The sequence below is a fragment of the Meriones unguiculatus genome, chromosome 8, assembly GCF_030254825.1.
Source record: "Meriones unguiculatus strain TT.TT164.6M chromosome 8, Bangor_MerUng_6.1, whole genome shotgun sequence".
Lineage (NCBI taxonomy): Eukaryota > Metazoa > Chordata > Mammalia > Rodentia > Muridae > Meriones > Meriones unguiculatus.
In genome coordinates this window covers 102,170,194-102,188,965 of record NC_083356.1, presented here as the reverse complement: position 1 = coordinate 102,188,965, position 18,772 = coordinate 102,170,194, and the positions used below count along the sequence as shown (strand labels likewise).

General features: G+C 39.0%; 1 protein-coding gene across 2 annotated transcripts in view; it reads left to right on the top strand.

The window, feature by feature from the left end:
• The window catches only part of Ifih1 (interferon induced with helicase C domain 1), a 49,809-nt gene extending 45,191 nt beyond the window's left edge, over window positions 1-4,618 (top strand). For both annotated transcript variants that reach the window (XM_060390271.1, XM_021637084.2), the window contains 4 exons: window positions 652-813; window positions 3,094-3,281; window positions 3,792-3,882; window positions 3,970-4,618. In XM_060390271.1, the coding sequence (XP_060246254.1) occupies window positions 652-813; window positions 3,094-3,281; window positions 3,792-3,882; window positions 3,970-4,149 (621 nt within the window). In that variant the 3' untranslated portion in view covers window positions 4,150-4,618. The remainder of the gene's footprint in view (window positions 1-651; window positions 814-3,093; window positions 3,282-3,791; window positions 3,883-3,969) is intronic.
• Window positions 4,619-18,772: the final 14,154 nt, after the last annotated feature.

Genomic DNA, 18,772 nt, shown 5'->3' with positions numbered 1-18,772 from the left:
ATACCCACGCAGCACTAAATGAATGGCATTAGGGGTCATCAAAAGAGCAAGGTGGAGGAGAAGGAGACCTGGGAGGAGCTTGAGGAGGAAAATGGGAAGTAGATATCATGGTTTCTTGTTTACACAATTGAATTTTTTAAAGAACAGAAGCATTTGGTGTGCCTAACTTTCACCTTCGTAAGTGGTCTATAGAAATTCGACTCTTTGCTCTCTTTATTTTTTTCCCTGAGAAATGTACTTAAAAGTCCAAAGTAAGCTGCCAGGAACAGTCCTGTGTGCTCAGAAGCCCTGGTGCCAAGGTCAGAGACGTGCCTTGTCTGCATTCATCCTCCTTCCAAATAGATGGCTTCAGTGATCCAAGCCACTGCCCAGGGATTCCACAGTTAGGACAGTTGCTCAGTGCAATGGGGCTAAATGGGCGGTGTGTTATTTTGGCTTCTGAGAGTTGCCAAAATCCTTCTAGAACACTATTGAAGAACATTTAAGGTTTCAAAAAAATGTATCTACAAGCCATGGGTAATAACTGCCTTTCCTAAGAACAGAGAGATCATTTGAAGGCTGGGATACCGAACAAAGACTATCTTCCCAGGACCCAAACCAACACAACTCATAGCAAAACACAGAACTTCCTTTCTTTGTTCATGTTCTCAGGCCCGTGGTCGAGCCAGAGCTGATGAAAGTACCTACGTCCTGGTTACCAGTAGTGGCTCGGGCGTTACTGAACGTGAGATTGTGAACGATTTCCGAGAGAAGATGATGTACAAAGCTATAAATCGTGTTCAGAATATGAACCCAGAGGAGTATGCACATGAGGTATTGTTCTTGGCTGCCACTGAGTTTAGTTTTCATCTGAGAATGGCTACATTTGGTTTGATGTCTGTGTGGCTACTTCTGCAGACAGAAATTGTGCTGAGTTATCAGCCTCTGTCTGAAGATTTGTTCACACACAAAGCCCCAAGATCTGTGGGTAGGGGCAAGAAGTGCCGAGGGAATTTTGGTCATTTTAGGGAAACCAAACATCAACTTCGGCAATATGAATTTAGGGTGCCATCTTCCAAGAAACACTTGTGCAACTCACTCACTTAGACTTACCTAGTAGTTTCCATTTGATCCAATCCATATGTACAAGCACAGTGTCTTTATTTCAGAAATATTTATAAAATGCCTATTGTCTGCCAGACAGTATTGTAAAAGCAGAGAACATGGTGAGAAAGGAAACACAGTACCCTTGGTACGTGAAGTAGAGATTCGTGTGTGTGCTTTGCTTGCTGAGGATGGGGGGTGGAAAACAGTAAACACACATTTAATGGCGTTGTGCATATCACACACAAGTAAGCACTATAGAACTCGAGTAGGACCGTGGAGCTAGCCTTGGTGGCTCGTGTCTTTTATCCCAGCATTCAAAAGGCTGAGGTGAGAACATTACCCCTTGAGTTTTAGACTATCTTGGACTACGTAGTATGTTCAATTCCAGCCTGGGTGAATCCTGTCTCAAAAACACACAACACAAAACAAAAACTCTGTAAAGTATGATGTCAAAAACTTGACTACATGGTTACTTTTGAGATGCTCCACTTAGACAATGACCCTGAGGCTGATTTGGATTGATCAAAACACGTGTAATATCTCATATAGCTCAATCTCAATTTACTGACATGGTTATTTGAATTGGGTAAAGGAAACGCCGTGGGGAAAAAGAATATATTTATACAATATTTCAGGAAACTTTCATACCACTGAAGTAAAGACTGTAACTCCTATAATAGCAAACAATCCATTTAGAAGAAAATTCACACCCTTGCATATGGGTGTGAATGTTAGTTTCTTAACATTAGAATTGGCTCTACCCTAAATAGAGTTTAAGGGAAGGGATGCTTTCAAATTGGTGTGCAAAGTATATAACCAACTCCAAGGTTTCCTGGCCAGGTTTTCATACAAACTTACATTTTTAAACCCCGTTAGATATAAAGCAAACCAAACATTTTTCACCAAATAATCCTACTATAAATTTATTCCCCCATGTTTATGACTAAAGAGAATAAATTAGTTGAAATTCTTGTAAAAGCTGATGTGTTCATTGCTAAGTTGTGTAGGCCAATTTTAGGACGGTGTGTGGCTTACAGGTTAAATTCTGCCAGTCTGTAGACTAAAATACTGTACTAGTTTGCCTTCCACTACTTTAATGAAATACCTGAGGTAGGCTGATTTGTAATGTAAAGACATCTCTTAGTTTGACTCAGAGTTAAAGCCATGGATGGCTCTGTGAGGCCTCACCTTCTGCTCTGTTATTGCCTTATGGAGAAATGGAGAAATGCATATGTATCTAAACTTCTTTGTGTTCTCTCTGTCATTACAAAGCCACCATAATTCAACCCTGTGGGGGCTACCTCTAAATCCTAAGCCACAGTAATTCTCAAGGGCCCCATTTCTAAGCACACAACTACATTAAGTTTTACTTCTCTTCATTATTAAGTCTTATTAACACAAGACTTTGTGGATTCAGCTCCTGCATGAATACAGAAGTGCAAGCCATATTCAAATCATGACAAATGATCCATCCAGAATGGACTTCCTTTTTCGGTTTCCCTTGAGCAAGAGGTCTGACCTCCCAAGACTGCTCAGATAGATGAAAGAGGAAGAAAAGCAATGGACCCTGTACACTGTCGTTAGGCTCAGATTCCCCCAGAAAGCATTGCTACTTAGGTGGTTGCCAGGAGAACGACTCCACTTTTGTGGTTTGAAATGTCTTTCAGCAGTGTTTGGTCAACCACTGATAAAAAGTGAGAGTTGACACCAAACACAAAATCTATTTTGCATGTCATGAAATGCCAGTCTTACTGAAAAGTTAGAATTTTATCACACTTGTAGAATGAACCCAAACATCCCCCACAACTTGACCTTTTACCCCATCATTTCTTTGTACTTGGACTTAGGCTGACTACAATAGAAGATTGTTTACCGAATCTGTCTGTGCTAGAGTTTCTTCATTTTTACCTTCTGGAGCACCATCTACCTAAGATGTGTAAATTTCAGCTCATTTACTTCCATAAAACTAGGAGAAGAAATTAATTCACTATTATTATCTCCATACAGATTTTGAAATTACAGGTACAAAGTATCTTGGAAAAGAAAATGAAGGTCAAAAGAAGCATTGCAAAGCATTACAACAATCCGTCGTTAATAACTCTTCTCTGCAAAAACTGTAGTATGCTGGTGTGCTCAGGAGAAAACATCTATGTAATTGAGAAGATGCATCATGTCAATATGACACCGGAATTCAAGTGAGTGCAACAAGGTCCATGTTTCAATGTCTTTAGTAGAGGTGACATAATGGCGTTGTAAACATTCTGCTTCGGTAGTGAGTACGTTTTTGTTTTTGTTTTTGTTTTTTTCTTTTCAAAACTTTCCTTTTTGTAGTTCCTCAGCTATCTTCTCATTTCTGTTTGAAAGTAATCTCCATTGAGACATGGAGTAATGTTAAGACACAAAGCCATTTTGACATAAGGTACTTGTATCAAAATTTGTTCTCATTTTTTTTTTGAATGACTGAAAAGTTAAAGTAACATCAGGCTTCAAAGTAACACACACCTCCAAACTTGTGAGGTGTAGGATGGGGACATTCACCTGATTTGTTGCAAAAATAATCCTGAGGAGCAGAAGATGAGAAAGAATGAGGTAGCAGATAACCCAACCCTTTGGGTCATTGCCAAGCTCAACATGAACCCGTGGCTGCATATTGTCATTTTGTCAAATCTCACTAAATGATGATCCTTCTTCCACAATAATTTTAGGAGACTCTACATTGTAAGAGAAAACAAGGCACTACAGAAGAAATTTGCTGATTATCAAGCAAATGGAGAGATTATCTGCAAATGTGGCCAAGTGAGTAAACTTGTGGGTTGAGTTTTGTTTTGATCAGAGGGAATATTAAATTGAATGACGATTGCTTCTTTCTCTTTTGTTTTCTAGGCGTGGGGAACAATGATGGTGCACAAAGGTTTAGATTTGCCTTGTCTTAAAATAAGGAATTTTGTTGTAGATTTCAAAAATAATTCATCAAAAAAGCAGTATAAGAGGTGGGTGGAACTGCCAGTCCGGTTTCCTGATCTAGATTGCTCAGAACATTGCCTGTCCAGTGATGAAGACTAGCTCCTGACTCTTGTTGCTAACTCAACATTGAGTGTGATTTTGATTAATGTTTGCATTACACCAATGAACTAATGCTAGAGAATGTAAATGATGGTTGTGTTGTACTTTTAATTATGTAAAGAAATGCCAAAAAATGCATACATCCTACTGGTTGGTAAATGTAATTGTTAACCAGAATGGTCAACTTGATGAGCTCTGGAATCACCAGAGAGATGGGCCTTCAGGAATACCCATGGAGAAGGAAGGCCTTCTGACCTTGGTCAGGGGGTTTTCCCATTCTCCAGACTTGGGTCCCGGGCTGTATAAAACTGAGAAAACTGGCTGAGCCCACACTTGCACTCATAACTCTGCTTCTTGACTGTGGAATGCAATGGAAGAAGCTACCCCAAGCTCCTGTTGCCATGACTTCTCCACAGTAATGGATTATAACTTCCACCTGTGAACTACAATAAATCATTCCTCCACAGTTGATTTGGTCTGTTGGTACTTTTTGAAAAAAGCACTGAAATGTAACCAAAACAGTAGGGACAAAAAAAAAAAAAAAAAAAAAAAAACAATCTACTGATAATACTCATTAATGCAGAGTGTTCCAATGTTGTGGAAAGTACTGGACTGTAAATGAGTCCTACACTGATTTTCAATTTTTTCAGGTGTATTTATTTCATGTATATATATGTGTGTCATATGTATGCCTGGTGTCTCTGGAAGTCATAAGAAGGTACCACCTCCCCTGAAACTGGAGTTATGGACTATTGTGAGTCACCATGTGGATGCTAGGAATCAAACATTGGGTCCTCTACACGAGCAACAAGCACTCTTAACCACTGAGCCCGCTCTCCAGCCTTGCTGCCACTAATTGTCACAATCAAGTTAACTTCCTCCACAATCCTCCACCAGCCTCCCCATGGGTGAAATGTTGATTTCACTATCTTCTCTGCTTTGGTAGCTTGCCGTTCTTGTACAACAGATTGGCACACTTTACGGGTTTAAATGCATTTATTATAGCAGCTGTTTTGTAGGCCAAACATCTAGATGTAGTTTTCTCACAAGGCTGAAATCAAGGTTTCAGCCAAACTGTTCTCATCTGGAGGCCTTGAAGGAGGAATCCACTCCCATGCTCAGAATTCGCTTCCTTGCAGCTGTCTGGCTAGGGTTTCTACTTTCTTTTCCACCAGGATTTGCTCTCACATCATAGGAATGCTTTATTCTGTGGTGTCTTCAGGAGCCTGCCACAGCACATATCATGTGTTTCTTCAGAGCCAACAAGAGGTACTCCAGGAGCTGCTAAGAAAGCTCACGGAACTTAACTGTAGTAATGGGAACCCAACACATTATACTTTGGATTAGGCATCAATTTGATAAGTAGATGTGATAGGTAATCTTGTAAACTGGTAAGATCTCAAGTCACCCAGGAAAAGGGCCTCTTGGCATGCCTTATCCCCTGTGGCCAGTAGGCCAAGCCACACTCAAAGCAAAGGGATAATTCAGCATATCATTCATGAACTGACGTGATTGGGAAGGAATCTTGGAGGTCATTTTAGGATTCTACCACCATTCCACTTATTATTAGAATGTATATCCATTGTCAAGCACTTTGACAAACAGGAAACATTTGATAAATGTTAAGAAAACAGTGTTATCCAGAGGAAAACAATGCAGCCACTCCTGATGAGACCTGATAGACTAGGATCAGAAGGAAGGAGAGGAGGACCTCCCCTATCAGTGGACTTGGGGAGGGACATGGGTGGAAAATGGGGAAGGAGGGTGGGATTGGAAGAGGTGGAGGGAGGGAGCTACAGGGGGAATACAAAGCGAATAAACTGTAATTAATAAAAAAAGAAAACAGTGTTACCAAAAAGCAACATCAAGTAGTTTGAAGCTTGCTTCCTCAGCCTCTACTTCTGCAAACATAGCATCATCCTGGAATGCCACCTAATCACAGTGGTGGTTAAATTCAGACCAGTTCTAATGCACAGAAGATTTATCACCATTGTCCACGGAGAGAGCAGCTCACCACTTCATCCAGCCTTTACATGGGGTTTAGCAGGGAACTGATGTTAAAGATTTTCTAGAAAAGAAAGAGCAAAAGCATCCCAAGTTCTCGCTGAAGAGTAACCACCCTGGATGGTGATACAATAAATATATTATTTGAGGCCAAAACAGGGTCAGTTGTATTCACTACAGGACCTGCGCCCAGTAAAAGTGGAGCCTCTCCATTGTCACAGGAGATCAAGATTGGAGACAGTAACTTCAATCAGCCACTTAAACTGACACCAGGTCTCGTGGGTGGCTTGCTCCATGGAAACAATTACTTCTTTTGAAAAAGGGGTTGAAGACCCAGTTCTTTTGCAGTTTTGATCTATTAGTTGAATTCCTTATTAAGATATTTGGATTTTTTATTGATGAGAACTGAGCCAAGATGAATAGTCTAATCCCCTTGGGAATATAAACAGACAAAAGAAGAACTGGTTTTCTTAAAATAACTTAAAAATTCCATCAAACTCTATTTAAAGCCTATTGCTCTATTCTAAAAACATTTTTGGAAACTATGTAAGAAACCAAATATCTAAGATACTTAAATGGGTCTCTGTGGCATATGTATTCTGTTTTTGAGGTATCAACATGCATGAACTGATAGCAGGGTGTTTTTTTTTTTGTCAATGTTTTCTTTTTTTTCCTATAAAAAGTTATTTCTACTTTAAAGTTAAAGGTGTTTATTTCAGATACTATATAATATAATAGGTGATGATACCTTGCAACTTGAACTATAGTCCATATATACCCTTGATAGCTTAACACTGATAAACAGAATATACCTGTGAAAAAAAAGTCATGAGTCTGAGGTTTACAGTGCCTGCATCTTAGGCTTTGGTTGCTTGAACGGCTTTCAGCAACTCCACACCACACAATTTTTTCTCCTGAGCCATAAGCAGTTGGGTTAATGTTTCCTCACTGCCCTAACATTTTCATGGCTTGCTGCTTCCTGCTCCCTGTCTGTACTTTTGTTCTATAACATAGCCCAAGAGTGTAAAATTATTTCTCAAAAGCCATTAGTACATGTCACAAGTACGTGCCAAAAGAGAAGTGGATATTTTTTTCTCTGCATTTCAATAGCAACTAGCATAGAAAGTACTGCCTTGGGGACATCCTATCTGTTTACATTCAACTGAAGAAGCCAAGGAAAAGTCGGAGTCTCTTGCCATTAGAGCTTTTAAGATATGAGTCTTGAACACACTTAGGGGAAGCAAGGGAAGAGCAATAGAAAGAAAAATAAATATCTAAACTGGCCAACTTAGATCACTTACTGGGTACCTGTGACATTCTGTCCCTTCCCTTAATTCTTCTCCTACAGTAGTTTCTGGTCACTCTGATCCTTACTTAAATATTAAGCTGTTCTTTGCCACTTCTTTAGCAGATGTCTTTTATGATTTTTCAAAAACAAAATCCAGATGTCACTTCCCAGAATTCATTTATATTTCCAGAACAGAAATGGAGAGAGCTTAGAAGGAAAGTATTACTCACTTCCCCTCAGCATTAAATACTCATGTATTCAGTAAACAAGTTTGTGAGTGAGAGCAGTAAGCACAAAACAAGACCCAGATTTGATGCGGTTCTGAGAATTCTAAGAATTATGATGTTAATTTGAAGCTTAAGAACTTTGTGCATTTTTTTGCCTTATTTAGTCTTACTAGATATGTTTTTGTTTTTGTACATAGAATGTGGAATAAGATAAACTCTGAGTGGATCAATACTAGTTTGGGAACTTTGAGATGAAGCCACTTAATGTCTTTGAGGCCAAAGGAAATACCTCAAAGGGCTTTCATGGAAACCCGGGCACTGAACTGAACAATGCTGGTAGTGGTCTTGTTCAAGAAATAACCACAGGACACAGTAGAAAGAACTACTGGCGAAATGAAGCAGCTGCTGTAGTCAAAGAGGTAGAAGGAACATAGTAATGGTACAGTGTAGATCTGCATTTAATTTTTCAGGAAAATACATGCAAAATTGAAGTCTTTCACATCGACACTTATAGAAGGGCCATTCCAAGAAGCAGCAATAACAAACAAGAGTTGCTCATATGCCATTCAGGTGGCTAACAGGAGACAAAACACAAAGATCAATGTAAGTATAAGTATCATTGTATGCATTCAACAGCTTTCAGACTTAACTAGTTCATTCTATCTAAGAATGATTTTTATTATTTTCTGTCTCCATCTGAAGAATTGATATAATGCTGTATCAGCAGCTGAGTACATACATATACATACACACACATATGGGGGAAATTCAGGTAATCTGTAAGTTTTGGAACAAATAAATATCTTCAGTGTTTCTTATATATATTGGTTTTTTGAAGCAAGGTTTCTTTGTGTAGCCTTGGCTGTCCTGGACTGGCTTTGTAGACCAGGCTGGCCTTGAACTCACAGTGATCCACCTGCTTCTGCTTTCCTGAGTTCTGGGATTACAGGAGTGTGCCATGGTGCCCAGCTTTATTTTTATAATGTATTTAAGATAAAATATAAAGTGTAAGTAATAAAAATATATACTTAATGAGCTAGATACAAATAAAAGATTTTTATTTAGAAACTTGCATTTTTAGACACAGAATAAACAATAAAATAACATATTTTATGACTTTCAATGTTTTAAGAATCAACACTGAGTCAAAGTGTCACTATTCGCAAATGATATGATAATATATACGAGTGACCCCAAAAGTTCCACTAGAGAACTCCTTCAGCTGATAAACGCCTTCAGCAAAGTGGCTGGATACAAAGTTAACTCAAAAAAATCAGTAGCCCTCCTGTATACAAAAGACAAAAGGGCTGAGAAAGAAATTAAGGAAACAGCACCCTTCACAACAGCCACTAATAAAATAGAGTACCTTTCAGTGACTCTAACCAAACATGTGAAAGACCTGTATGAAAAAAAAAAAAAAAAAACAAAAAAACTCTAAATCTCTGATGGAAGAAATTGAAGAAGATATCAGAAGACGGAAAGATCTACCATGCTTGTGGATTGGTCGGATTAACATAGTGAAAATGGCCATCCTGCCAAAAGCAATCTACAGATTCAGTGCAGTTCCCATCAAAATACCAACATAATTCTTTACAGAAGTTGAAAGGACAATTCTCAACTTCATATGGAAAAAAAAATCCTGTCCAATAACAGATCTTCTGGAAGTATCTCCTTACTTGATCTCAATCTGTACTATAGAGCAACAGTAATTAAAAACTGCCTGGTACTGGCATAGAAACAGAATGGTGGATCAATGGAATTGAACAGAAGAGGCAGAAATAAACCCACACACCTACGGATACTTGTTTTTTTGACAAAAAGCCAAAACCATACAGTGGAAAAAAGACAGCATCTCCAACAAATGGTGCTGGTCTAACTGGATGTCTACATGTAGAAAAATGCAAATAGATCCATACTTATCACCCTGCACTAAACTAAAGTCCAAGCAGATCAAAGACCTCAACATAAAACCAGACAGACTAAACCTGTTAGAAGAAAAAAGTGGGGAAGAGCCTTGGCCTCACTGGCACAGGAGACAACTTCCTGAACAGAACACCAACAGCACAGGCTCTAAGAGCAACAATCAATAAATGGGACCTCGTGAAACTGAAAAGCTTTTGTAAAGCAAAGGACACATGTCAGAAGAAAATGACAGCCTACAGATTGGGAAAGGCTCTTCACCAACCCTGTATCTGACAGAGGGCTAATATCCAGACTATATAAAGAACTCAAGAAGTTAAAAAGCAACAAATCAAGTAATCCAGTTTAAAAATGAGTACAGAGCTAAATAGAGAATTTGCAATAGAGGAATATCAAATGGCAGAGAAACACTTAAAGAAATGCTCAACATCCTTAGTCATCAGGAAAATACAAATCAAAATGACCCTGAGATTTCACCTTACACCTATCAGAATGGCTAAGATCAAAGATTCAAGTGACAACACATGCTGGAGAGGATGTGGAGAAAGGGAACCCTCCTCCACTGCTGGTGGGAATGTAAACTTGTACAACCACTTTGAAAATCAACCTGGTGCTTTCTCAGAAAATTGGGAATAGTACTACCTCAAGATCCAGTGATACCACTCCTAGGCATATATCCAAAAGATGCTCAAGTATAAAAAAGGTCATTTGCTCAACCATGTTTGTAGTAGCTCTATTCGTAATAGTCAGAAGTTGGAAATAACCTAGATGTCCCTCAGTGGAGGAATGGATACAGATATTGTGGTACATTTACACAATGGAATACTACTCAGCTATTAAAAACAAGAAAATCATGAAATTTGCCAGCAAATGGTGGGACCTAGAAAAGATCATCTTGAGCAAGGTAAGCCAGAAGCAGAAAGACACACATGGTATATACTCACTCATAAGTGGATGTTAGCTACATAATATACGATAAACATACTAAAAACTATACTCCTGAAGAAGCTAAACAATGAGAAAGACCCTAGGGAAGATGCTCAATCCTTATTCAGAAGGACGTATGAGATATATATATATGAAACAGGAGAAGATAGGGAACAGGACTGGAGCCTACCACAGAGGGCCTCTGAAGGAAGACTCTACTGATTAGGTATTGAAGCAGGGCCTGAAACTCTTAGCCAAATTTTGGGCAGAGTGCAGGGAATCTTATGAAAGAAGGGGGAGATAGAAACACCTCAAGGAGACAGAAGCTCCAAAAGGAGACCAACAGAGCCATAAAAATGGATCCCTGGGGTCCCTGATAAGAATAATACCCCAACCTAAGACACTGCATGGAGAGGACCTAAAACCCCAGCTCAGATGTTACCCATAGACTCAGTCTCCAAGTGGGACCCTAGTAAAGGGAGCAGGGGTTCTCTCTGGCATGAACTCAGTGGTAGGCTCTCTGATCACCTTCCCCAGGGGGAGGGGTGAAGTGTCAAGGATAAACACCTTGTAATGAAGGAGGGAGAACTGTAGCAAGGCACAAAAAGACCATTTGCTATTAGTTGTCACTGTGCCTTGGAAAAGCAAGTCGTTCTGAACACATTCAGAGTAGAAACATTTCTGCTTTAGAGAGTGTGATAGGGTGGTAGGTTTGTCAGAGTTAGTAAACAGAGATAAAAATGCTTGATGAAAGAATATTTCTAGACTTTATTTATCTAATTACCTACCTATAAGCTAATATTAATAATATTAAGCTAATATTAATAAAACTTAGATCTTCTATGAGTAGTTGAGGGGGAAAAAAAAACCTAATGAGGATGTGGACTTCTGATATAACAGAGGTCAGGATCTCTAAAAGTAAACACCCTCAAATATACTAACAACTTTGAGGACATTAGGAATTTCCCCAACACTCCAAAACTCTAAGGTGGTTCTCTTTCATCCATATCTCTTTAGTATAAATTTTCTTGCTGAATTATTAATCTAGTCTGTATTGATTCTTAAACACTGAAAGTCATAGAGAAAATGTTATTTTATTGTTTATTCTCTATGTCTAAAAATGCAATTCCTTAAGTAGAAATCTTTTACTTAATTAACTCATTAAGTATATTTTTTAATTACTTAAGTGTTATATTTTATCTTAAGTGGGGGGGAAGTGTGTCTCTGCTTTCTTATTAAATTTTTATTTTTTAATATTAGTTACAGTTTATTTACTTTGTATCCCAGCTGTAGCCCCCTCTCTCATTCCCTCCCAATCCCACCTTCCCTCCCTCATCTCCTCCCTGCCCCTCTCTAAGTCCACTGATAGAGGAGGTCCTCTTCCCTTTCCATCTGACCCTACCGCATGTCTCTGCTTTGACCATACCCCTCCTGTTTTAAAAATGTTCCAAGAACAATCCCATTTCTCTCAAGTTCTTCTCGCCAAAGGCCTTAGCACAGAGTCCATTAGACCTTAGCACAGAGTCCCAGGTCACAGTCATCACTATATAGCCATTCCAGAAAAAAGAATGTGCAGAGTGTCAGAATTTGCTCTGAAGCCCAAAAGGCAGATGGGAAGATTCAGTGTTGGTGGCATCTACATCTTCATGAGATCTCTGTTCACAAAATCCAGTGATTAGTATCAAATAATGTTTAAAAATTTAAAATGTTTCATGATTTATTTTCAGATTAATGCCATTGGGCCTAGTAGATATTCTTCAGTGAAAGTGAAGAAGAAGGTGAGGGAATTGATGTACTAAACACAGATGACCTTCAAAGGGCTTTGAACAAAGAGAGAGAAAAAGAAGAAGAAGAAGAAGAAGAAGAAGAAGAAGAAGAAGAAGAAGAAGAAGAAGAGAGTTTTAACAGTGGTCTCAAACTTAAGAAGCCATTTTTCAGATTGAGAAATGAGTCAGGAAGCAATGAAATATTTAAAGAAAAGAAGGTGTCTTGGGAGATGGAAGAGGATGGGTACAAAAGAGAAGACTTAGAATAAACGCTGGACAAAGAAGGCAGTTACCACTGCATTTAGGAAAAAAAAAAGAAAAGAAATGTAAAAATGGATGAAAGATATGCCTTAAAGTTAAGGTACAAATCCAGCAGAGGCTGGGATCGAGTCTGTTGTCATCCGCCACTAGATTGTCCACTAAGATTTGAAGATGAAAGTGTAGGCATAAGGAAATCAGTAATGACTTCTAAATCCGCTTTGATAAATTCATAAATGGATCCTCAGAAACTCAGACTACTGTGAAGAATTGTGGTTAGCTGAGTCAGAAATAGCAAAGGTAGAAATAATTTAGTAAACACACGCAGGATACTAAGCTGAGTTATGTTTTATTTGTCCACTCAGAAAGTTTTTAGAAGATGGATGTGATAGCATGTGCCTGTATTCACAAGCAGGAGGGACATAATGAATAAAATTAAGGGCTATCTCTCTCTCAAAAACAAGCCCAAACCCACACAGACACAGACACGCACACACACACACACACACACACACACACGCACACAGGGGTGGGGGAGGAGACAAAAAATGTAATACTACCCATCAGTTTGACCCCATTTGGCCCAGTGAAGCCTGGTCTCTCTCAGCATGTGATTATATTTGCAAGAAACTCAATGCCAACCACCAAGTTATTAATTAAAAACTAACTTAAATATTAACTTTTGGTAAGCAGAAAAAGCAAAAGATAATTACACATTTCACAAAGCTTCAATTCCTTTGAACTGTTTTTCAAAAAGAACCATTCACTATTTCATGAGATGATGATGATATCACCTCTATAGTTTTTCAAAAAATCTTTGAAATCATCTTCCTTAGGTTACCTGGCATTATTTGTATCTCCCTGACCCTTTCGGCCAAGCTTTCTTTTAAAGGTTTCCATGTGCAATCCTTGCCTTTGCCCCTTCCTTATCTGAAACTTGATAGATGATAAAGCTATAAGTGGCTTTTCTCACTTAGAAGTAGGGCTTGGGAAGGAGGGAATTTTTGTGTATGTTTATTTTATAGTGTCGGAATATCCAAAAAGGGGAATCAATGCATTGTCCCTTCATCTTCAAACACAACCTTTGGAACCCCTCTGAAAACACATCCTGGCTCTTTATTTATTTTTTTTAATGATGTACTGGTGAAGGTTTATTAAACAGAAATGCTCTCACATTGCAGCAAAAAAAGGGTAATATAAAAAAAAACATATATATTCATGGAGGGACATTTGTCTAAATCTAACAGAAATGTGTATATGCTTGCGTCCTGGCTCTTTAATTACTTTTGCTTTGCAGTAGCAAAGTGTTGGACAGTCACTGCAGGAAAATAATAATTAAAAAAAAAAAAAAGAAAGAAAAAGTTTGCTTCTTGGTCCCTGGGTGTTTGCACTATAGTTAACTCCAGCTTCCAGTGCTTTGGTGGCACCTAATACTGGCAGTACTCTGCAACAGGCAGCTCTCCTGGCATCAGGCTAGGCATCTGCCATGAAGTTTTCCCTGGTAACTTAGAGGGCACCTGCCAAGAAACTCCAGTGACCTATGGTATCTTCATTATTCAGTGGCCCACACTACTTTCTCCAGAAACGTCTGGATCTTGGTCTCACGTGTTCCATCATAGTTTTAAGAATAGTAGTCTCTCCCCTGGCGATGGGCAAAGAGACACCTTGTTGGTGATGCCTTTCTTGAATCAGTTAGGAGAGGAGCAGAGCTTCATCCTCTCCTCTCCTCTCTCTCCCCATTCCTCCCCTGTTCTCTTCTAATCTCTTCTGCTCTGTTTTCTAAGCCCTTGACCTGCCAGGTGTAACATTTATTAGGGATAATTTGGACGCAAGGTTACACGACATCACTCTGGTATAAGAGCCTTTGCTCTTAGAACACTTAAGAATCTCTGCGGCAAGCACTTAACATCCAACGCGCCAGACCGTGCTGTAAGAGGGCTGCACAGGGGAGCTGGCTGCACAGGGGAGCTGGCTCTGGAGGCAAAGGTGCAGGTGAGCCAGTCCCGATGGTGGTGCAGACCAGATGAACTACCCCCCCCACACACACACACACCCAGGCCCAGATCCAGAGCTCTGAGCTGGCCCAGCCCAAACTCTGTATCATGAGCCAGGCCGGGTGGCCCACGCCACTCTGGGAGGCAGAGGCAGACAGATCTTACGAGTTTGAGGCCAGCCTGGTCTACAAAGGGAGTCCAGGACAGCCAAGCCTACACAGAGAAACTGTCTCGAAAACAAACAAACAAACAAAAATATATATCATCTACAAACGGGACATGTAAATGGCCAGTCCTGCTGATCCAATGCTTCAGTGTCTCCATGACATATGGCAACAACTGGATATCCAAAAACAGTCCTGTTGACCATTGTTCCAATCCTGTCAGAGGTCAGATTTATTTTGAACTTTACTGTTTAAATTACTGCTTGATTCCCCTTTCTAAATTTGATTTGGACTCCGACAAACGTCACTAAAAAAAATAAGAGATTTAGTTTGGAAGACGTTATAAGTTCCAAATAGCTAATTACTCCTATGTATAAGCATTACGTTTCACATAGGAAATGATTCAACACATCTGACCAATTACCCAAATAATTTAGAGAGTAGGCAGAATGTACTTTATGACTAGACAATTTTATGTACTTAATCAAAAAAAGTAGTTGTATAATCATCTCAGTGACTGAACAAACAACAAATCCTGTTCTTTATGAAAGACCTTCTTCCTGAAACTCTCTAAATAGGACCACCACCCTCCACTGCTCCTGTGAGTTGAAAATATGCTGATGAAGGTATGTAAACATACAGACGATATTGGCTTCTCAAATTTTGATTAATATGCAGGTAATCTGATCTCAGTGTTACACACAAATTAGTTAAGAATTTTTTTTTTACTTTTCCAATAAGAAATGTTAATATTCCTGCTAAGACCCTCAAGCAAATAAGGGCATATTTTCTCAAAAAGAATCAAGATAGAATTCTAGTTTTAAGCACAGAAATCCTCTATGGAGTGCTTATTTAGCCAAGATGGCCAACTTTTAAAAATGAAAAGTTTCCTTTTATAGAATCTGTTTATTGAAATAAAATAGAATTATTTTGAATATTATGATCAAAGTTAGATCAATAACCAAAAAGTTTATTTTTCAAGATATCTTCAGAATCCATGTTTGTGAATGAGGTTGAACATACAATGAGATTGAAAAGTCCATATTCTATTTCTTGCTGTTCTGTACAGATCCACAAGGTTTGTGATACTTCAAATAATATGACCTTCAGAACATGCAATGATTGATAGATACATGGAGATGATACATCTATAGGAAGAGGTAGGGACACATATGAAAAGATGGATAGCTGATGTAGACAGATATTGCCAGCAACATACAGATAAGAATGTTGATCATTAGAGATGCTATCTTTGATGCTAAATATTAGTATCACTATTTAATCTTCTAGGCTTGGGGCTTGGCTGAAAAACTTGATTTTCCTATCTTCAAAAATTACAGTACAGCTGCAAATATTTGATAGACTACTGATAGACCAAAAAAAAAAAAAATCTGTGTTTCACTCTCTGTGTCATATCACAAGAAATGTGTTTTAGATGTTTGGAGAGAGAGTAGTGGTATTAAAGAGTGTAATTTCTACTACATTTTCTTTTCTTTCTCTTATGCAAGACTAGAGATTGAACTCAGGGCTTTTCACATGCTAGGCAACATGATTTAGGCAACCTTGATTTATATCCCCAAACTTCTTGTACTTTTATTTAGGGATAGGATTTCACTAAGTCTCCCAGGCTGACATTAAACTCACTCTGTAGCCTACACCCAGCCTCAGCTTCCTAAGTGTCTAAATTTTTAAGCCTGTGTTACCATACCTAGCTCCTATCACACTTTAAACTCTATTACTAATATGAATCTCAAATCGGTATATGAACACGCCACTTTGTGCCATGCACAGTCTGATGCCTGTTATTATTATTTACCAGTATGACCTCTTTGTTCCTAACCAGTTAAATCTCATACAGTAATTTCTTGTAAATATGTGACACTGTAGAGTAAATTTTTGTTGCCATATGAATCCAACTTTGGTGAATCCCTATGTTAATTTTCCCTCATTCATACTAGCTTTCTTCACATGCCATGTTTTAAAACTATACAGGCTAGCAAACATTTCTTACATACTACTTTAAACCTGCTTTCTAGTTATTTTGTGGATTTTCGTTTCTGTCTCCAGGCATCTATTCATCTACTTCACCCACTCATCAAATCAGTATTTGTCTATTACGTGCACCCAGTCTCCCTTGGATTTACTAGCCAGTTAATAATTTAGATGTCATGCAGAAAAAAAAGTGTGGGCCGAGAGAAGGGAAAGTTCAAAAGAAAGCTAAATGGAAGTGACATTTACAGGGTGCTGTGCAAAACCAAATGACTACCTTAAGAGAGAAAAAAAGGGGTATCTCAGGTAAAGTCAACAATATAGGCTGAGTCCCAAATGGAGAAAATGTATTCTATTCAAAGAACTGAGTGAAAAGGCCAGAGTGGTTAAATAGGACAACTAAAGAGAATGGCCTGCAGCTATTGAGCTGAAGGGGAGGGTAGGCCAGGTCACAGGAGGCCCTGGTGATGACTGTCTAGGCTTGCATCTAAGTGCAAAGTAATCAGAAGCCACTTGAGATTTTCATCAGGAACGAATTGATTTTCTATGAAGCTACTCTGATGAAGCAGTAGGAAGGGCAGCATAGACGCACAGAGGAGAGTTAGATGGTATCAGGCTAGTCTACCAGTGTGAATCAGCGTGAAGAAAATGGAATGGACAGAAAAGAGGTATTTTTATGGGAGATTTGTTGATACCAGAACACAGAGAATCAAGAGGGGGAAAAAAAAACAAGGATTCAAAAAGGAAAGACCTACCAATGAATTGGCTGTGACATTAACCTGGGTGGACTTCCAATGGCCTGTTTTGTGGAGAGGAAAGCAATCACCATTTCCATGACCACAGTAGGTCTTGTGACTTCAGGGGTCTCAAATCCCCTCCCTCAGTAAGGATAGCAGCTTCTAACGGTTGGGTTCTGGGAACAAACTGCCTCGGTTTTTAATTAGAACGCTTTCGATTTTTCTTCAAGTTTTCTGATACAATTGCCTACTTTCACTCTCAAATCTGTAAAATGTGAAGAAGAGTAATAGTGTTTACAGTTCAGGCTTAATCAGATAACAGATAGAACAGCCTTGGTGCAAAGTAAACACCCAGGAAATGTTTATTGCTAGCTGCTGGGAAGCGGATTAGTGAGAGGATCGAATGAGAAAATGTGTGTGGCATAGAAAATGCACCACTTACAACGTGAAGAAAACATCTCCAAGAGAAGTCAAAGGTCTTTGTTTTAAGAACTTTTGATGGCTGTATTTTTCTATTAAAATTAAGCATTCTTGTGTCTTTATTTAAAATGAAAAAAAAAAGGATAGCTAAACTGTCTTACATAAAATAGGACCACTTAAAAGTAGCTAGAAAGAGGGAGGACTGTGGATGAAGAATGGTGGGGAGGGTGTTCCAGAAGCGAGGCAAGGAGGCTGCAGCCCGAAGGGAAGAGCTGACTTGTGGAAATCCCACCATTGTCTCAAAACACCAGTAAATCTGCTGCTGACTACTCAGGCTGGTGCTATTTGTCCTCCGTCTTCAGGGCCGTCTGGCAGGGCGATATAGGAATGATACAGAGACTTCACATGGGAAGGAAAGAGACACAGGGAATGCTGAATAACAAACACTGCACACAGTTTACATGACTGGCACAGATGAAGTGGTTAATAAATATGAATTTCCTTTTCTGACTTGAGGTATGGGACAGCATCTCTGGCCTCGAGACCTTGGCCAGTTGGTTAAGAGTTTGCTAATGAGAAGAATGAAATTGTCAGAGAAAAGATGAGTGTACAAGGGAATGTGACACAGGTGTCGGAGTTCAGAAAAGCCATCAATAAGCCAGAAAGTGCTCTGGATTATTCAAGAGATGCTTCTAGATTGGAAGGAGTAAGCAATTTAAGTAATACCATAGATACTAAATATTCTATCTACATTAATTTAATACAGTTCCAAGAGTAGATTGGGGTAGGAAGTGTGTTCTAAATGAGAAAGACAGAAGAAGAAAGACTAGCATATTTTACATGTCTATGGGAGTGCCATGCTGTGTCTGCATTTGATGGAGTGCCATACTGTGTCTGGGCTTGCCATACTGTCTGGACAATATGATGTC